The sequence below is a fragment of the Cynocephalus volans genome, chromosome X (genome assembly GCF_027409185.1).
Source record: "Cynocephalus volans isolate mCynVol1 chromosome X, mCynVol1.pri, whole genome shotgun sequence".
Lineage (NCBI taxonomy): Eukaryota > Metazoa > Chordata > Mammalia > Dermoptera > Cynocephalidae > Cynocephalus > Cynocephalus volans.
This window is the reverse complement of record NC_084478.1, coordinates 29,127,376-29,149,544: the sequence shown is the minus strand read 5'-3', so window position 1 is coordinate 29,149,544 and position 22,169 is coordinate 29,127,376. Positions and strand designations below refer to the sequence as shown.

General features: G+C 39.0%; 1 protein-coding gene across 1 annotated transcript; it reads left to right on the top strand.

Moving 5' to 3' along the window:
• Positions 1–934: 934 nt before the first annotated feature.
• On the top strand, positions 935–2,773 carry LOC134367833 (probable ATP-dependent RNA helicase DDX53; the record flags this gene model as incomplete). Its single annotated transcript, XM_063084522.1, has 1 exon — positions 935–2,773. A coding segment is annotated over exon 1 (1,839 nt), but the record flags the coding sequence as incomplete, so codon positions are not given.
• Between the last annotated feature and the right edge of the window lie 19,396 nt (positions 2,774–22,169).

Below are 22,169 nucleotides of genomic sequence, written 5' to 3'. Positions count from 1 at the left end.
TTGAAATGAAGTGAGCTTCCTGCCTCTGGGATTGTTCAAATAGAAGCTGGATGCCCAGCTGTCCAGATTGCTGCCAGGTTGTCTTCTGCATTATAGCTGATAAATGACTTCTACAGAACCTTCTAGTGCTAAGATCTCAGAATATATGAAACCACAGGGAAAGGGAAAAAATTAAGAGGCACCGAGAAGAATGACAAACCGCTGAAAACACCCCCAAAGGTCCCTCAGGCCGCACTCTGCCTCTCTTCTAACCATCATCCCTGTGATAATATCTGGAAACTGCCTGGACAAGTGCTGGGGTTTAGCTGAAGAATCAGAGGCAAAATGCCATCCCTGAGTATGTACCTGAGAGACCATTGATGGTATAATTTAATTTACACTAGAGGGCAGGGGAGTGATGAATTCCTCTAGACCAAGTATTGTTGATACTCCAAAAGAAATTTACAAAAACAAATAAACACATAAACACACAAGTATACAAACAAATAAGTTAATTTTTTAGAACTCTATTTTTTTCTCCTATGGAAATAATGGGCCTATAAAAAGTTCAATGTGTACAAATTTAAGGCCTGCTTCAAGGTTGCCCCCAAGCTGAGCCAGAACTATCATGACGAGAGTGAGAGTGAGCTGGACACTCAGGTCACAAAAGTTAGGAAGGCGCTCTCTCAGGGTCCTGTAATTGCTGGCAGGGTCAGCCCCTGAGAGGGAGTGCCTCTTTAAATGTACGTCACAGCCACCTGCTTACATCACACTAGTCCCGGCCCCGTGATTGGTCAGGCATTCAACGCCCCTCCCCTCTGCAGCCTCAAACACTGGTTGCTTAGGTAACAGCCGCTTCAAAGCCTGCAGAGTGGGAGGCTGCAGACCAGACCTTCTCGCATCTCCTGACCGTATGTAGGCCAGAAGCTGGCACCGACACTACCTCTACCCTACAATGTCCCGGGTCCCGGACTGGAAGAGGGCAGAGCGTAGTCCAGGAGCTCCTGGGGCCAGCTGCGATGACAGAGGTGGCAGAGGCAGCAGTTGGAATGGCCCCTCAGGCGGTTTGGGGCCTAGAGCCGCAGGCTCCCATGAACCACCACTCTGCTTTAGACTGGAGAACCACCTGGTTGGCTCAGTCATTGGTCGTGGTGGGTCAAAAATAAAAGACCTACAGCGTTCGACAAACACTAAAATACAGATAAAAAAGGGGGATTGCGAAGCAGTAGTGAAAATTTTTGGCAGCAAAGATATGAAAGCAAAGGCCAAGGCAGCTATAGATACTCTTATTAAAAGACAAGAAAGGTACCGTTCAGAATCGGATGTGGATAATGCTGCGTCCCAACCTCCTGTTGGGAGAGACGTAAGCACAGTTAACGTTGTCAGAGAAGCTCCGCCATTGATGGATTTGGATCGTATTAAGGCAGAAGCCGTGGCGTGGGAAAAAAGAAAGTGGGCAGATTTACCACCAATTAAGAAAGACTTTTACACAGAATCCAAAGCTACAAGCTCCATGTCTAAAGAACAGGTAGACAAGTGGAGGAAAGAAAATTACAACGTAATGTGTGATGACTTGAAAGATGATGAGAAGCGTCCCATCCCTAATCCAGCTTGTGAATTTGAGGACGCTTTCCGTCCGTACACAGAACTTATGAAAAGCATAACAAGGGCGGGTTTTCAAAAACCAACACCAATTCAGGCACAGGCATGGCCCATTGCCTTAAAAGGAGTAGATCTTATAGGAGTTGCCCAAACTGGCACAGGCAAAACATTGTCCTACTTAATGCCTGGGTTTATTCATCTTGATGGTCAACCGATATCTAGAGAACAAAGGAATGGACCTGGCATGCTAGTCCTCACTCCCACCAGAGAATTAGCTCTTCAGGTGGAAGCTGAATGTTCTAAATATTCATATAAAGGTCTGAAAAGTATTTGTATACATGGTGGTAGAAATAGAGAAGGACAAATTCAAGGCATTACCAAAAGTGTAGATATCATTATTGCAACTCCTGGAAGACTGAATGACCTGCAAATGAATAAGTTTGTTGACCTACGAAGCATAACCTACTTGGTCTTAGATGAGGCAGATAAAATGCTACATCTGGGGCTTGAGCACCAGATTAAGAAAATTTTGTTAGATGTGCGCCCAGATCGGCAGACTGTTATGACAAGTGCAACTTGGCCAGATTCTGTCCGTAGACTTGCACAGTCTTATTTGAAAGAGCCTATGATTGTTTATGTTGGCACTCTGGATCTAGTTGCTGTAAACACAGTGAAGCAAAATATAATCGTTACCACAGAAGCAGAAAAACGAGCTCTTATCCAAGAATTCCTAGAGAATATGTCACCAAAAGACAAAGTCATAGTGTTTGTCAACCGAAAACTTGCTGTTGATGACTTATCAAGTGATTTTGGTATCCAAGGCCTCCCTGTGCAATCACTACATGGTGACAGAGAGCTATGTGATCGAGAGGAAGCATTAGAAGACTTTAAAAGTGGAAAAGTGAAGATATTGATTACAACTGATTTAGTATCCCGAGGACTTGATGTTAACGATATCACACACGTATATAATTATGATTTCCCACAAAACATTGAAGAATATATCCACAGAGTAGGACGTACTGGACGAGCAGGAAAGACTGGAACGTCAATTTCCCTTATCACTCAAGATAATTCAAAGATTGCCAATGAATTGATTCAAATTCTGAAAAGAGCAAATCAGAGTGTCCCAGAAGATCTTGTAGCGATGGCCAAGCGATACAACTTCCATAAACAAAAAAAGGGGACACAGAAAAAAGACCAGGAAAATCTTGAGGAAAACCCAAGAAGAATTATGTTTACATTGAAAAGTTGTACCAGCTACGGGAAGATTTAAGGCATGTTGAACATACACAGTATTCAAGATACATAAGAAAGTTATTGGAAACATACTGGCAGTTTGAAGACATAACTGATTCTTAAATAACTCTAAGCTTTCAATACTGTGTATGTTCTTTAATAAAAAAATGTTTTTAAAATGAGAGCATGAGATACTTTGTGGGGAAAAATTGAATGCTATGTATTGGTAAAATCTTGTTTCTTTAATAGTCTGCCATGTCGATCTGTCTTAAAGACTTGGGAGAAGGCAGTGATGGTGCTTTTCTTGCTTTATAATAGTTGCGCTGAATTGCAGCATACATCGCTTTCATTAAGCTTATTCCAGTCAAAATATTCTCTCCCCAGCACCCCCAATGGTTGGTGCCACAGTAATCCCTAAACATATCTCCACTGTCATTCCTGAATTATTTTTTAGTTCATTAGAAAATAAGTGCTAAATCTTCTAGAAGATTCTACAGTTCTATATTATCTGATAGATGTAACCAAGAGAACACGTGTCTGACTGTCTGGGAATCATATCCTTACGTGAATTCTGTCACTAACCACTGATTAGAAATTCCAGGGAGGTCACTTGTCTTCTCTAGGTCTCAATTTCTCCACTCATAAAATGGGATGGTTAGATTAAAAAAATTGGGGGTCTCCTTCACCTCTAAAATTTTGTGATATTATAAGTAAAATCGTGTACCCCAACTTTGTATTAACACCTTATAATCTAATCTAGGGAAAATTGCACCCTTGTGTAATAAATTGAACAAAGAAACCCTTTTTAAAGATCAGAAATACTTTCTGCATGTTTAGTAACTTTGTAATGTGACTGGCAGGTTTCTTTTTATTCTTTGCTTTTCTTTTCATCATATTTTGTTTTTAATTTTTGATTCAATTTGTCTTGAAAAGGTCAAAACCACATATACACACACACCAGAGGAAAAATTGAGTGTGAAAGAGAAATATATCATCTACTGGGGAAAATATAAAAAAATCAGATGACACTCTTGCCATAGGAACCCATTTTAGTAAAACTCTAATTTTGTTTATAATTCCATCTCTTATGCCTTACTTAGAAGCAACATACATCTCACAATTGCAAACAATATCGCCACAATGATGCAAAATAAATTCCAAAATTCAGTTTTCATGGAAACGTTGGAATTAGTTAAGACTTAACATTTCTGGCAAAATAAAGAGAAAAATGAATGCAACTGTCTTTTCCCACAGCTTGCTTGCCTTAGTTGTGAACACAAATAAGTCAGAAATTAAGAGGAAAAAAGAGTTAAACACTCTAGGCATAGGTATTTGAGGTTTAAAGTCTGCTTTTAAAGGTTTTATATATAGGCTCAATATCTCCTGATAAAATTAATAGCAATGGTTAACACATTTGAATGACATATACCAGGTGCTTAATCTCATAATTTCTAATATTCATAAGTAACCTACTCAATCATGTCTAAATAACAACAACAACAAAAACTATCACTCAGTGTCTGTGAGTAAGAAAAGTGTGCATTTCTTCTATAAGAAAAGGCTGAAAAGAAGAGCCAGTGTATGGAGAAAGGTAAGTAGAGACAGAAGAACGGTTCTTAACCAGGGGTACTTTGCTACCCAGGAGACCTTTGACAATATCTGAAGACAGTAATGGTTGCTACAACTTTGGGCGGGGGGTGAGGAACTACTGGCATCTAGTGGGTAGAAGTTGCTAAACACCCTGCAATCTATGGACAGTCCCACACAACAAAGAATTATCTGGCCTAAAACAATAGTGCTGAGATGGAGAATCCTTGAGAGACCATAAGAAAAACAAAACAACCAGTTGCATAGTAACCAAGAAGGGGCTCCTTTGGGAACACAGGGGCCTGTTTAGAATAGGGAATGCACAAAGGGCAAAAGCCTTAAGTGCACAGAATGGGAACATTATGTGCTGAAAACAGCACATGCTGGAAACAGCAAAGATGTCCTGATTCATTAGTAGGAAACACTGAGATCATTTTCTGTCCTGTTCACACACTCCTTTCTGTACTTCTTTTAATACTATATTCAGCTTGTTACATGGCCAAGGTCTGGATACTACCACAGAAGATGAGACATGACCGAGCTCAGGGCTGCACCAGCTTTCTCCTTTCTTGCAGGAGTTAGCTTGGTGTAGTCCCTCTGGGCCTCTCATAGCTTTCAAATATTTGGGCTTTGAGTAATCCTTGCATCTCCATCACTGAAAGGATAGTGATAGACTCCAAAGGGAAAAAAAAATAGAGGGTTTCTAAGCTCTATCTTATGGATTGTATAGAATAAAGCCCTACAAATTTCCTATCTTTGGTATAGTTGTATCAGCGGTCCTCCACCAGAGACAATTTTGTCAATGTCTAGATACAGATTTGGTTGTCACAACTTGGGGTGGTGGTGGTAGCATTGGCATCTCCTGGGTACCACTAAACACCCCACAATGCATAGGAGAGGCTCCCCACAACAGAGAATTATCTGGCCCAAATGTCAGTAGTGCCGTGGTTGAGACACTGTGCAATAAATTCAGCAAAAAGAAACAAGCAACAACAGCAAATCAAACCTAGTTGTAGAGATACTGTATTAGTCTGTTTCTGTTGCTTATAACAAAATATACGGAACTGGGTATTTTATAAAGAAATTGAAATTTATTGCTGACAGTTTCTGAGGCTGGGAAGTCCAAAGTCCAAGGAACATATCTGGTGGTGGTGACAGTGACCCTTCTCATTGCAAGAAGCAGAGAGAGCAGAGATGAACCTCCTCAATCTCCTTTTAAAGCCCTTCAAACCATGCCCCTGACCACAATTATTAATCCATTCACTACAGCATGGTCCTGCAATCTAATCACCTCTTCAAGGCTCCATCTTTAAGTTACCATAATAGGATTTCCCACCCTCTTAACACCATCACAGGGGTGGGGGGATTCAAGGTTTGGGGGGTACAATCAATCCAAGGCAAAACCACGAAGGCACTTCAGGGAGGAAAACAAAAAGAGATTATATATTGTGCACTGTGTAATATAAACCCCCCTGTAAACTTTCCTGTCTTTGTTGCAATCTGTGTTTCTGAACTGGAGTTGATTTTGTCCCCAGTTTGACATTTGGCAATGTCTGGAGACCGTTTTAGTTGTCCCTATCAGGGAGCAGAATTGCTACTGGCATCCAGCAGGCAGAAGTCAGCGATAAACACCCTATAATGCACCAGATAGCACCCTATGACAACTGATCTTTTGGTCTGAAATGTATGGTGTTGAGGTCAAGAAACTGGTTTACTTTGACCAATAAAGTTCTTGTGTGAGCAAATTGTTTCTCAGAAAGTCAAAGAAACACTGAGTTCTGCATCCAAATTGGAAGGGCTTGAAAACAAGGCACTGAACATGCACTGGCACAGGAGTGAAAGTATGAGGATTCAGCTGCCCTCAGAGATTTTCCTATAAGATTCTTAGCATAGTGACTCACATTCAGTAGGTATTCCACAAATGTTAGATCCCTTTCACCCTCACTCTCCCATCACCCATTATACACTGCTTGTTCAGTATTCTGGGCGCTGCTCAGGCTATTCGCCCCGGTCTGGAATGTCCCTTTTCTTTCCTCTCTGCCAAGCCAAATCATAGTCATCATTCTGGGTCCAGCCAAAGTGCCACATTTTCCCTAAGTTCCTGTCTGCTCTCCTTCATTTCAAAACTTCTGTAGCTCTACTTATCTAACAATAATGTTGACATTTATACTATACTAGTTTGCATTCCGACAGAGACAACTTTGAAAAATTCAAATGAATTAAGAGGAATTGCACAATCAGGTATTTAAATACATTATAAAAGTACAATACTTAAAACATTTTTATCCCATGTGATTGACAAACTGTGAGAGAGAACTGTCCAGAGATAAATCTGTATATAAATAAGGTATGTAATAAAGGTGAAATTTTAAATCAGAAAAGAAAGGAAAGTCTATTCTAAACTAACTAAATAAAATAAATAAATGAAAGTTATGTGATACATGCCAGAACAATTGATTAACAAAATTCTCCTACCATTAAAAAGTAATCCACACTAGATTCTTGCTCTTTATAAAAGAGAAAAGAACTTGAAGCTTACATAGGAAAATAATTTCTGATATCAAAATGGAAAATAATTTTTAAACATAAAAGCAAACACAGAAAATTAATAGGTTTGACAACATAAAAATGAAAATCTTCTTAATGTCAAAAGTACCATCAAAGACACAGGAAACACCAGAATAATAATTTTAAATATATAACACAATCATAGTTATTTATATTTAACATACAGAGCTTTTTACAAAGAAAAAAAAGATGAATCCCAAAGTAGAAATTTGGACAGAAATGTAAAAGACAATTCACCAGAAAAGTGAAGAGTAATTGTGTTAAAAAGTGCTTGACTTCTTTAGAGTGAAAGGAATAAAAATTAAACCAATGACATAACTTTTTCTCTGGAAAATTGGGCTAAGATTAGGAAAAAATAAAAAAAAAACCCTGAAAATACCTAATGCTATAAAACATGCAGGGAAATAAACACCAGTAAATTACAATTTGGCATAATTATATTCCTTGGAAAGATAGTTGAAATTATGGATAAAATCTGTATATGTTTAATAGACTTTGCCCCAGTAATGTTACTTCTAGACATTTACCTTAATAAGATAATCACATATATACCAATATTTATGTACAAGGCTTAAAGTGTTAATTTAAGTAAGTTTTTAAAAACCCCGAGGTCCAATGATAGGGCACTAGTTAAATGAATTGCAGCATATCTATTCCTGATTTGGAAGAATAGAAATCATTTTCTTAAAGAATGTTTAAGGAGTGGAGACCCGTGTGGCACTGGGGCTCACTCTTAGGCCCCAGAGGGAAGTGCCAACAGCTGCAGCAGCCTCTGAGGTGAGCTCAGACCTGCATGGCACCAGGGCTCAGTCCTAGGCCCCAGAGGGAAGCGCCCATAGGCCCAGCAAGTGCAGAGGTGAGCCGAGATCCATGTGGTACTGGGAGCTCAGTCTATGGCCACAGATTCTATAACAGGAGTCAAGGTGATGTTATATAGCAACTGCCGCACCTACTGTCACTGCAAGGACAGTTCACCACCACAGTACCAGCCAGGGCCACTCTAAAGGCAACCTGCTGCTCACTTGACTACATAGATATAAGAAGGGTCACTAGTAGAGCCTGAAAATAGAGGAAGAAGTCTTTATCCTCATAGATAACCCCAGAGTAGTAGAAGAAGCAAGTCCTCTACCAGATGACCAAACATCAATGAAAAAATACTAGAACTACAAAAAAACAAGAAGATATGACACCACCAAAGGAATACAGTAATGCTCAAATTTCAGACCCCATAGAACATGGAATCCTTGAAATGTCTGAAAAGGAATTCTGAGCAATGATCTGAAGAAAAATCAAAGAGGTAAAAGAAGACTCAATTAGAGAACACAATGAAACAAGAAAAAATGTCCAGAACACGAAGGAGGAAATTTACAAAGAGATTGATACCTTAAAAAAAGAGTGTAGCAGAACTCCTAGAAATGAAAGACTCAGTCAATAAAATAAAAAACGTAACAGAGAGGTGAGCAGCAGGCTAGAGCAAGCAGAAGAAAGAATTTCAGATATCGAAGGTGGTCTTTCTGAAATAACCCAGGCAGACCAAAAAAAAAAAAGGGGGGGGGGGGAAGAATTTAAAATATGAAAAAAAATTAAGAGAGATAGCAGACAAACTCAAGTGCTCTAGCATCCAAATTGTGGGTATTTCAGAAGGGCTGGAGAAAGGAAAAGATATTGAAAACTTCAATAACAGAAAACTTCCCAGGTGTAGGGGGAGATGCAGACCTTCAGATCCAGGAAGCTCAAAGGTTGCCAAACAGATTCAATCCAAAATGATCCTCTCTGAGAAACATTATCGTCAAATTTGCAAAGCTCAAAGACAAAGAGAGAATTCTAAAAGCAGCAAGAGAAAAATGACAAGTCACCTATAAGGGAACCCCTGTCAGACTAACAGCAGACTTCTCAACTGAAACCCTACAGGCCAGAAGAAAGTGGAATTATATATTCAAAATACTGAAAGAAAAAAATTGCCAGCCAAGAATTCTTTACCCAGCAAGGCACTCCTTAAGAAATGAGGGAGAAATAGTGCATTTCTCAGAGAAACAAAAATTCTGGGAGTTCACTACTGCACGACTAGGCCTGTAAGAATTTCTCAAGGGAGTCCTGCATCTGGAATCCGAAGAACAATATTCACTATCATGAATATACAAGAAAGAGAAAAACCTGATGTTAAAACAAAAATGCCAGTGAGAAAGAGAAAGAAGCTAAATCATGCCACCTCAAATTTCCAGCTAACACTGAAGAAGAGAAATAAAAGGGGAAGTAATGATCAAAAGATATTTGAATCATCTAAACAAAAAGCAACTAAATGACAGGAATTAAACAGTACTTGTCAATAACTACCCTAAATGTGAATGCATTAAACTTCCCATCAAAAGACACAGACTGATTGATTGGATTAAAAAGCTAGACCCAAGTATATGCAGTCTTCAAGAGACCCACCTCATCTGTAGACGCACACACAGAGACTAAAGGTGAAGGGATGGAAAAGGATATAACATGCAAATTGAAACCATAAATGAGCAGGAATAGCTATTCTTATATTGGGTAAAATAGACTTTAAACCAAAAAACATAAAAAGAGACAAAGAAGGCCACTGTATAATGATAAAAGGATCTATCCAGCTAGAAGACATAACAAGCATAAATATGTATGCACTGAATATGGGAGCACTCAGATGCATAAAGCAAACACTCTTAGACTTAAAGAAAGAAATAGGACCTAATACATTAATAGTGGGTGACCTGAACACCCCTCTCCCAGTATAGGACAGATCTTCCAGGCAACAAATCAACAAAGAGACACCGAATTTAAACTACACCTTAAACCAACCAGACCTGTCAGATATATACAGAACTTTTCACCCAACAACCAAAGAATATACTTTCTTCTCATCAGCACATGGAACATTCTCCAGGATAGACCACATATTAGGCCACAAATCTAGTCTCAGCAAATTTAAATAAATTGAAACATCCCAAGTATCTTTTCAGACCATAACAGACTAAAACTGGAAATTAATAACAAGCAAGACTCTGGAAACTATATAAATAGATGGAAACTAAACAATAGGCTCCTGAATGACCTATGGATCCAAGAAGAAATCAAACAGGAAATCAAAAAATTTCTTGAAACTGATGAAAATAAAGACACATCATACCAAAACCTGTGGGATACTACAAAAGCAATACTCAGAGGGAAATTTATTGCAATAAATGCTTACATCAAAAGAATGTAAAGACTTCAAATAAATGACCTAACCCTATACCTCAAAGAACTAGAAAAACAGCAACAATCTAATCCTAAAGGTAGTAGACAGAGAGAAATAATTAAGTTCAGAGCAGTACTAAATGAAATAGAGACCCAAAAAGCAATGGAAAAGATCAACAAAACAAAAAGTTTATTTTTTCAGAAGATAAATAAAATAGACAAACCATTAGCTAGGTTAACAAAATAAATAAATAAATAAATAAATAAAAGAAGAGAGAAGACCCAAATAACAAAAATTACAAATGAAAAGGGGGACATTACAACCAATAGCACAGGAATATGAAGAATCATTAGAGAATATTATAAACAACTGTATGACAACAAAAATGAAAACCTGGAAAATATGGATAAGTTTCTGGACACATACAAACTACCCAGACCAAATCAAGAAGATATAGAAAACCTGAACAGACCGACAACAAACAACGAGATTGAAGAGGTAATCAACAATATTCCAACAGAGAAAGGCCTCCAGGTCTGGGTGGCTTTACAGCTGAATTAATACCAATTCTCCTAAAACTATTCCAAAAAACTGAAACAGAAGCCACTCTCCCAAACTCATTCGATGAGGCCAACATAACTTTGATACCAAAACCAGATAAAGAAACCAAAAAAAGAAAATAACAGGCCAATATCTTTGAGGAACATAGACGCAAAATTCCTCAATAAAATATTAGCAATCAGAATACAGAAACACACTAAAAAAATTAAAAACCATGATCAAATAGGATTCATCCCAGGGATGCAAGGATGGTTCAACATATGAAAGTCAACACACTCAACAAACATCATGTTTGATGTTGATACATCACATCAGCAAACTCAAGGATAAAAACCATATGATTATCTCAATAGATGCTGAAAAAACATTTGACAAAACTCAATATGCCTTCGTGAGAAAGACTCTCGACCAATTAGGTATAGAAGGAAAGTATCTCAACACAATAAAAGCCATCTATGACAAGCCCACTGCCAGTATCATTCTGAATGGGGAAAAACTGAAGGCTTTTTAGTTAAGAACAGGAACAAGACAAGGATACCCACTCATACCACCTCTGGTACTAGCCAGAGCAATCGGGCAAGAGAAAGAAATAAAGGGCATCCAGATTGGAAAAGATGAAGTCAAACTGTCCCTATTTGCAGATGACACGATCCCATATATAGAAACATCTAAAGACTCTATCAAAAAGCTCCTAGAGCTGGTTAATAATTTCAGTAATGTTGCAGGATACAAAATAAATCCCTCAAATCAGTTGCATTTATATTCTCCAATAATGAACTAACAGAAAGAGAAATCAAGAAAGTAAGCCAAATTTCAATTGTCACAAAAAAATAAAATACCTAGGAACCAATTTAACCAAGGAGGTGAAAGATCTCTACAATGAGAACTACAAGCCACTACTGAAAGGAATTAAAGAAGACACAAAAAGATGGAAAGATATTCCATGCTCCTGGATTGGAAGAATTAACATTGTAAAAAGGTCTATATTACCCAGAGCAATCTACAGATTCAATGCAACCCCCATCAAAATACCAATGACATTCTTCACAGAAATGGAAAAACAATCTTAACATTCATATGGAATCACAAAAGACCCTGAATAGCCAAAGCAATCCTGAGCAAATAAATAAATAATTAATTAATTAAAGCTGGAGACATAATACTACCTGACTTCAAATTATACTACAAAGCTATAGTAACCAAAACAGCAAGTACTAGCATAAAAAAATAGACAGGCAGACCAGTGGAGTAGAATAGAGAACCCAGAAATCACCCCTCAGGCTTACAGCCATCTGATATTTGACAAGGACAACAAAAACCTACATTGAGGAAAAGACTGCCTCTTCAATAAGTGGTGCTGGGAAAATTGGATATCCACATGCAGAAGAATAAAACCAGACATGCGTCTCTTACCATATATTAAAACAACTCAAAATGGATTAAAGACTTAAGTATAAGACCTGAAACTGTAAAAATACTAAGGGAAAATATTGGTGAATCACTTCAGCAATTCTTTCTGGGCACAGGCTTTATGAACATGAGCATGAAAGCACAAGCAGCCAAGGAAAAAGTAAACAAATGGGACTATATCAAACTAAAAAGCTTCTGCACAGCAAAGGAAACAATCAACAGAGTGAAACAATGACCTACAGATTGGGAGAAAATTTTTGCTAACTATGCATCTGACAAGGGATTAATTTCCATGATATACAAGGAACTCAAGCAATTACACAGCAAAGAACCAAATAACCCAATTAAAAAATGGGTGAAGGAACTGAATATACATTCTTCAAAGGAAGACATACAAAAGGTCAACAGGTACATGAGAAAATGCTCAACATCACTAGTCATCAGGGAAATGCAAATTAAAACCGCATTGCAGTACCACCTCACTCCAGTTAAACTGGCTATAGCCAAAAAGATGGAGAATAACAAATGCTCATGAGGATGTGGAGAGAAGGGAACACTCCACACTGTTGGTGGGACTGTAAATTAGTACAACCACTATGGAAAACAGCATCGAGCTTTCTCGACAACTACAGATTGATCTTCCATATGATCCAGCAATCCCACTTCTGGGTATATACCAGAGGAATGGAAATCATCATGTCGAAGAGATACCTGCACGCCCATGTTCATTGCAGCTCTGTTCACAATAGCCAAGATATGGAACCAACCTAAATGTACATTGATGGATAATTGGATAAGGAAAATGTGGTATATATATACTATAGAATAACACTCTGCCATAAAAGAATGAAATCCTTCCATTTGCAACAACACAGATGAGCTTGGAGAAATATGTTGAGTGAAATAAGCAAAGCACAGAGGGATAAATACCACATGTACTCACTCATAAGTGGTTGCTAAGAGAGAAAGAAGGAACCAAAGAAAGATCACAGTGGTGTGTTGGACTTGCAGAGGGAGAGAACGTACCTAGGGATACAAAGTGGAGTGGAGGAAAGGGAGTTGGGTAGTGAAGTCGGGGATAATTGGGTGGGGGACATTGGGTATAATCGCAATTTGTACTAATGGGCATGCTGCCAGTATGGATCTAGCCATTACATTTTGGGCACGAGTAGTGACAGTCAGCTTTGTATCTCATGAATATTCATAATCAATGAAAAATGTACTGTGCAACCACAACAAAAGAAAAGCAAAAAGAATGTTTAATAGCATAAGGGAAAACAGATTATAAAATGACCTTGATTATTTTTAGAAAATTACATTGGCTTCAGTACTATGTTGAATAGGAGTGGTAAGAATGGAAATCCTTGTCTTGTTCCTGTTCTTAAAGGAAAAGCTTTCTGCATTTCCAGATTCATGATGACATTGGCACTAGGTTTGTCATATATGACTTTTATTGTGTTGAGATACTTTATTTCTTACCTAATTTGTTGAAAGCCTTTATTATGAAGGGATGTTGAATTTTGTGAAATGCTTTTTCTGCATCTGTTGAGATAATAATATGGTTTTTGTTGATTTGCACATGTTGAATCCCACTTGATCATAATCCCACTTGATCATAATCCCACTTGATCATGAATCCCACTTGATCAAGGTGTATAATCTTTCTGATGTGCTGTTATATTCTGTTTGCTAATGTCTTGTTGATAGTTTTTGTATCTATGTTCATCAAGGATATAAGCCTGTAGCTTTTTTGTTGTTGTTATGTCTCTGTCTGATTTGGGTATTATGGTGATGCTGGCCTCACAGAATGAGTTTGGGAGAACGGTCTTTGTTTCAATTTTTTGGAATAGTTTAAGGAGAATCGGTGTTAATTCCTCTTTAAAGGTTTGGTAGAATCCAGCAGTGAAGCCATCTGGTCCTGGGCTTCTCTTTGTTGGGAGAGTGTTGATTATTGCTTCAATCTCATTGCTCATTACTTACTGGTCTGTTCAATTTTAGTACTTCTTCTTGCTTCAGTATTGGTAGTTTATATGTGTCCAGAAATTTATCCATTTCCTCCAGATTTTCTTTTTTTTTTCTTTATTTTATTTTATTTTATTTTTTTAAATTTTATTTTGTCGATATACATTGTAGCTGATTATTGCTCCCCATCACCAAAACCTCCCTCCCTTCTCCCTCCCCCCTCCCCCCAAACAAAGTCCTTTCTGTTTGCTTGTCGTATCAACTTCAAATAATTGTGGTTGTTATATCTTCTTCCCCCCCCCCCGGTTTGTGTGTGTGTGTGTGTGTGTGTGTGTGTGTGTGTGTGTGTGTGAATTTATTTATTAATTTTTAGCTCCCACCGATAAGTGAGAACATGTGGTATTTCTCTTTCTGTGCCTGACTTGTTTCACTTAATATAATTCTCTCAAGGTCCATCCATGTTGTTGCAAATGGCAGTATTTCATTCGTTTTTATAGCTGAGTAGTATTCCATTGTGTAGATGTACCACATTTTCCGTATCCACTCATCTGATGATGGGCATTTGGGCTGGTTCCAACTCTTGGCTATTGTAAAGAGTGCTGCGGTCAACATTGGGGAACAGGTATAACTTCGACTTGATGATTTCCATTCCTCTGGGTATATTCCCAACAGTGGGATAGCTGGGTCGTATGGTAGATCTATCTGCAATTGTTTGAGGAATCTCCATACCATTTTCCATAGAGGCTGCACCATTTTGCAGTCCCACCAACAATGTATGAGAGTTCCTTTTTCTCTGCAGCCTCGCCAGCATTTATTGTTCAGAGTCTTTTGGATTTTAGCCATCCTAACTGGGGTTAGATGGTATCTCAATGTGGTTTTGATTTGCATTTCCCGGATGCTGAGTGATGTTGAGCATTTTTTCATATGTCTGTTGGCCATTTGTATATCTTCCTTAGAGAAATGCCTACTTAGCTCTTTTGCCCATTTTTTAATTGGGTTGCTTGTTTTCTTCTTGTAAAGTTGTTTGAGCTCCTTATATATTCTGGATATTAATCCTTTGTCAGATGTATATTTTGCAAATATTTTCTCCCACTCTGTTGGTTGTCTTTTAACTCTGTTAATTGTTTCTTTTGCTGTGCAGAAGCTTTTTAGTTTGATACCATCCCATTTGTTTATTTTTCCTTTGGTTGCCCGTGCTTTTGGGGTCGTATTCATGAAGTCTGTGCCCAGTCCTATTTCCTGAAGTGTTTCTCCTATGTTTTCTTTAAGAAGTTTTATTGTTTCAGGGTGTATATTTAAATCCTTAATCCATTTTGAGTTGATTTTAGTATACGGTTAGAGGTATGGATCTAGTTTCATTCTCCTGCATATGGATATCCAGTTCTCCCAGCACCATTTGCTGAAGAGGCAGTCCCTTCCCCAGTGAATAGGCTTGGTGCCTTTGTCAAAGATCAGATGGCAGTAAGTGTGTGGGTTGATGTCTGGATTCTCTATTGTATTCCATTGGTCAGTGTGTCTGTTTTTATGCCAGTACCAAACTGTTTTGGTTATTATAGCTTTGTAATATAGCTTAAAGTCAGGTAGTGTTATGCCTCCAACTTTATTTTTTTTGCTGAGCATTGCTTTGGCTATGCGTGGTCTTTTAGTGTTCCATAGAAATGTCTGAATAGTTTTTTTCCATTTCTGAGAAAAATGTCTTTGGAATTTTGATGGGGATTGCATTGAATTTGTATGTCACTTTGGGTAGTATGGACATTTTCACTATGTTGATTCTTCCAATCCAAGAGCATGGGATATCTTTCCATCTTCTTGTATCCTCTCTAATTTCTCTCAGCAGTGGTTTGTAGTTCTCATTATAGAGATTTTTCACCTCCTTGGTTAACTCAATTCCTAAGTATTTTATTTTTTGGGTGGCTATTGTAAATGGGCAGGCTTTCTTGATTTCTCCTTCTGCATGTTCACTATTGGAGAAAAGAAATGCTACTGAGTTTTGTGTGTTGATTTTGTATCCTGCTACTGTGCTGAGATCATGTATCAATTCCAACAGTTTTTTTCTAGAGGTTTAAGGCTGTTCGATATATAGGATCATGTCATCTGCAAACAGGGACAGTTTGACTTCATCTTTTCCAATCTGGATGCCCTTTATTTCCTTCTCTTCTCTGATTGCTCTGGCTAGTACTTCCAACACTATGTTGAATAGGAGTGGTGAGAGTGGGCATCCTTGTCTAGTTCCTGTTCTTAAAGGAAAAGCTTTCAACTTTTCCCCATTCAGGATGATATTGGCAGTGGGTTGGGCATATATGGCTTTAATTATGTTGAGATACTTTCCCTCTATACCTAACTTATAGAGGGTCTTCGTCAAGAATGAGTGCTGAACTTTATCAAATGCTTTTTCAGCATCTATAGAGATGATCATATGGTCCTTGTGTTTGAGTTTATTCATATGGTGTATCACATTTATTGATTTGCGTAGGTTGAACCAACCTTGCATCCCTGGGATGAATCCCACTTGATCGTGATGAATAATTTTTCGTATGTGTTGCTGTATTCTGTTTGCTAGTATTTTAGTGAGGATTTTTGCATCTATATTCATCAAGGATATCGGCCTGTAGTTTTCTTTTTTGGTTATAGCTTTACCTGGTTTTGGTATCAGGATGATGTTTGCTTCATAGAATGAGTTTGGGAGATTTGCGTCCGTTTCAATCTTTTGGAATAGTTTGTAAAGAATCGGTGTCAATTCCTGTTTGAATGTTTGGTAAAATTCTGCTGTGAATCCATCTGGTCCTGGGCTTTTCTTTGTTGGGAGCCTTCTGATAACAGCTTCAATCTCCTTTATTGTTATTGGTCTGTTCAAATTTTCTACGTCTTCACGGTTCAGTTTTGGGAGCTTGTGTGTGTCTAGAAATTTATCCATTTCCTCCAGATTTTCAAATTTGTTGGCGTCTAGTTGTTTATAGTAGTCTCGAATGATTCCTTGTATTTCAGATGAATCAGTTGTAATATCGCCTTTTTCATTTCTAATTTTTGTTATTTGAGTCTTCTCTCTTCTTTTTTTTGTTAGCCATGCTAATGGTTTGTCAATTTTATTTATCTTTTCAAAAAACCAACTTTTTGATTCGTTGATCTTTTGAATGGTTTTTTGGTTTTCAATTTCATTCAGTTCTGCTCTGATCTTAATGATTTCTTTCCGTCTGCTAACTTTAGGTTTGGATTGTTCTTGTTTTTCTAGTTCTTTAAGGTGAAGTGTTAGGTTGTTCACTTGCCATCTTTCTATTCTTCTGAAGTGAGCGTTTAATGCAATAAATTTTCCCCTCAATACTGCTTTTGCAGTATCCCACAGGTTTTGGTATGATGTATCATTGTTTTCATTAGTTTCAAGAAATTTTTTGATTTCCTGCTTGATTTCTTCTTGGACCCATATGTCATTAAGTAGAATGCTGTTTAATTTCCATGTGTTTGTATAGTTTCCAGAGTTTCGTTTGTTATTAATTTCTAGTTTTAATCCATTGTGGTCTGAGAAGATACATGGGATAATTCCAATTTTTTTGAATTTATTGAGACTTGATTTGTGACCTAATACGTGATCTATCCTGGAGAATGATCCATGTGCTGATGAGAAGAATGAATATTCTGAGATGGTTGGGTGGAATGTTCTGTAGATATCTGCCAATTCCACTTGGTCTAGAGTCTTGTTTAGATCTTGTGTTTCTCTACTGATTCTTTGCCTAGATGATCTGTCTAATATTGACAGGGGGGTGTTCAGGTCCCCTGCTTTTATGGTATTAGTGTCTATTTCCTTCTTTAGTTCTAATAGAGTTTGTTTTATAAATCTGGCTGCTCCAACATTGGGTGCATACATATTTATGATTGTTATGTCTTCTCGATGGATCAGACCTTTTATCATTAAGTAGTGTCCCTCATTGTCTCTTTTTATGGTTTTTAGTTTAAAGTCTATTTTGTCAAATATAAGAATAGCTACTCCAGCTCGTTTTTCTTTTCTGTTTGCATGGTAAATCTTTTTCCATCCTTTCACTCTTAGTCTGTGTGAATCTTTATGGGTGAGGTGGGTCTCTTGTAGGCAGCATATAGTTGGGTCCTGCTTTTTGATCCAGTCAGCCAGTCTGTGTCTTTTAATTGGGGAATTTAAGCCTTTTACATTAAGAGTTGTTATTGAAAGGTGTTGATTTATTCCTAGCATTTTATTGGTTGTTTGGTTGTCTTAGGTGTCTTTTGTTCCTTGCTTTCTGATTTACTGTTTGCTTTCTTTGTTGGTGGTTCCTTAGGTTGTAGATAGTGTTTTTGTTAGCTTGTTTTCTCTTCATGAATGCCATTTTTATTATACTAGCAGGTTTAGAATTTTTCTTGGGTTTTTATGGCAATGGTAGTTATTTTTTAGGAACCAAACCCAGTACTCCCTTGAGGATTTCTTGTAGGGGTGGTCGTGTGGTAGTGAAATCCCGCAGTTTTTATTTGTCTGAGGAATATACTATTTGCCCCTCATTTCGGAAGGATAGCCTTGCAGGGTAGAGTATTCTTGGCTGGCAATCTTTGCCTTTTAGTATTCTGAAAATATCATCCCTTTCCTTTCTAGCTTTTAGGGTTTGTGATGAAAAGTCTGATGTTAACCTGATTGGGGCTCCCTTATAGGTGATTTGACGCTTCTCTCTTGCAGCTTTTAAGATTCTCTCTTTGTCTCTGAGTTTTGCCAATTTGACTATGACATGTCTTGGAGAAGGTCTTTTTGGGTTGAATACATTTGGAGATCATTGAGCTTCCTGGATCTGAAGATCTGTGATTTTTCCTATACCTGGGAAGTTTTCTGCCACTATTTTGTTGAATATGTTTTCAATGGAATCTCCATTTTCCTCCCCTTCTGGAATACCCATGACTCGGATATTTGATCGCTTAAGGTTGTCTGATATCTCTCTCAGATTTTCTTCCATGTCCTTGATTCTTTTTTCTTTCTTTTTGTCTGCTTGTGTTATTTCAAACAGCCCATCTTCAAGTTCAGAGGTTCTCTCTTCAACTTCGACAAGCCTGCTGGTTAAACTCTCCGTTGTGTTTTTTATTTCGCTGAATAACTTCTTCAGTTCTGCAAGTTCTGCTACATTTTTTTTCAGGACATTGATTTCCTTGTATATTTCCTCTTTCAGATCCTGTATACTTTTCCTCATTTCATCATGATGTCTAGCTGAGTTTTCTCGTATCTCATTCAGTTTCCTTAGAATTATCACTCGAAATTCCTTGTCAGTTATTTCAAGGGCTTCTTGTTCTATAGGATCTAGAGTTTGAGATTTATTAACTTTTGGTGGTGTACTTTCTTGATTTTTTGTATTTCTGGTATCTTTTTTTTGGTGTTTATTCATTGTGGCAGGGGGTTTCACAGTCCACCGGTTTGAGACTAATGACTAACTAGGATTTTGCTGTGGTTGCCAATTTGGCATGGCTCCCTCCGTGACTGCTCAGTTGGCCTCTAGTGCCTTGTGTGTGTGGTTGCCTCGGGTCTTGGGCTTTACCGGGGAGCCACCTTTCTGGTCAGCTTGGACTCTGCTGGGCTGGTGGATCATGTAACACAGGGTGTGTGATCTCTGTTGAGCTTTCACTTCCTGTGCAGGACTTCACCCTGTTCCGTGTGCTCTGGCCCAGGCTGTTAGATCGTGCAGTGGCGACCCCACCGGGTATGTGGTTTCTGTCGAGTCTCCGCCTCCCTGGCCGCACGTCTCCCCGCTCTGTGCACACTGTGCTGGGCTGGGGCGTGTCTTCTGCAACCCTCGTCTGTCAGCTGGGCCTTCAAGACCCTGCTCGGCACCGCCTCGCCCAGGAAGTGTACCAGGTTTCTGCTAGGCACAGACGACCGGTCTCTCTGGGTGCCTTTGTAGCATTGTGTAGATCTTTCTCGGGTCTTGTTCACCTTTGTATCCCCCCCGGTATAAACCGAGTCTAGCGCCCGCCTGCAGCCTACTCTCTGGCAGGTTCAAGCGGACCTGGGAACTCTCCTACCACACTATTCCCAACCAGAAATTCATTAGGCATTTTTCCAAACTGGTGGCCGCAGAGATGGTATCTGCTTCCCAGTAACAGAAAGTTTACCGGGCGCCGGAGTCCAGGGTGTGGTGGAGTGACATTCGGCCCACCCGTACTTCCTTGCCCTCCCAACACTGGCCGGGGACGCCCCACGGCACCAGCCCCGCCAGAGAACCGCGGAGGGAGAGGGAGAGGAGGCGGGCCCGCAGGCTCCGGTAAGCCCCGCGCCAGGCCAAGCAAGTGGGAGGGCTCAGTGATGGCCGAGCAGGGCGGAGCTGCCCGCACCTGGGAAAATGGAGGCAGCACCGGGGCAGTGAGTGGCCTGGTGATGCAGGCGGGAGCCGCGTGGGCATCCACCCCCCGAACAGATCTGTGCCAGGGATCACTCACAGTGCTGTGCCAGGTCGAGCGCTCACTCTGTCTCTGGTTTGCCGTCTTCCGTGTTCTCGGCAGCTGCTGCCTCGGGCTGTTCAGTCGCGGCGCGGCTCGGGCGCTCCCAGGAATCTTCTTTAATGCCGGCCTGAAACCTCGAATCCTGAATAGGGCAGTTGGCCGCCTTCAGCGCGGCCCCGGCCTCCGGGGTCCTGTCTGCATCCACAGCAGCCCTGGCGCCGTGTTCCCTGTTTCGAGACTCGCTTTTGCAGCTAAGAAACAGTTCTATTCCTGCTCCACACTTCAAAGCTGTTGCCTATAAATGAGGCAGCCTCTCCTGCTGGGGGCAAAGTGGCGTTCAGCCCCCACGACCGGCCAGCAGCTGCAGTCCTCCCTTAAGAGATGGCAAGAGGAAGGTCCACAAGTTTCCTGGCTGCCTGAGGCCCAGTGGCCGCCTTTTCCACCTCAGCTACTCCACGCCAGCCGCCGTAGCCGCCGCCATCTTGAAACCCCCTGGGTTTATTTCTTCCCTCCAGATTTTCAAATTTGTTGGCACATATTTGTTTATAAAAATCTCTAACTCTTCTCTGTATTTCCGTGGTATTGGTCATAATGTCTCATTTTTCATTTCTGATTTTTGGTATTTGGATCTCCTCTCTTCTTTTTTTAGTTAGTCTGGCCAATGACTTGTCTATTTTGTGTTTCTTTTCAAAAAAACACAACCTTTTGTTTCGTTGATTTTTTTGTACCATTCTTTTGGTCTCTATTTCATTTAGTTCTTCTCTGATTTTAATTACTTGTTTCTGTCTACTGCTTTTGGGATTAGATTGTTCTTGTTTTTCTAGTTCTTTGACATTTAAAGTTAGGTTGTTTATTTCTATTCTTTTGAATCAAGCACTTATTGCAATAAACTTCCCTCTTAGTACTGCTTTTGCAGTTTCCCATAGGTTTGGGTAAGTTGTGCTTGTGTTTTCATTTGTTTCAAGAATTTGTTTTGATTTCCTGCTTTATTTCTTCTTTGACTCATTGGTCATTCAAGAGCATGTTGTTTCATTTCTATAAGTTTGTATAGTTTCCAAAGTTTTGTTTGTTGGTAATTTCTAATTTTATTCTCATATATATACATATATTCACCATATATCAAAATCAACTCAAAATGGATTAAAGACTTAAGTATTAGACCTGAAACCATAAAACTCCTAAAATAAGACAGAGAGGAAACACTTGAGGATGTAGGTCTGGACAAAGACTTTGTGAAAAAGATCTCAAAAGTACAAGCAACCAAAGAAAAGATAAACAAATGGGTTTATATCAAACTAAAAAACTCCTCCTGTACAGCAAAGGAAACAATCAACAGAGTGAAATCACAACCTACAGAATGGGAGAAAATATTTCCAAATTATACATCTGACAAAGGATTAATATCCAGAATATACAAGGAACTCAACAGTATACAAGAACTTAACAGTAAAACAAACAAACAAAAAAATCCAATTAAAATATGGGCAAAGGAGCTGAATAGGCATTTCTCAAAGGAAGACATACAAATGGCCAACAGGTACATGAAAAAATGCTCAACATCACTGAAATGTAAATCAAAATCACATTGAGATATCCTTTCACCCCAGTTAGGCAGGCTATTATCAAAATGACAGAGAATACC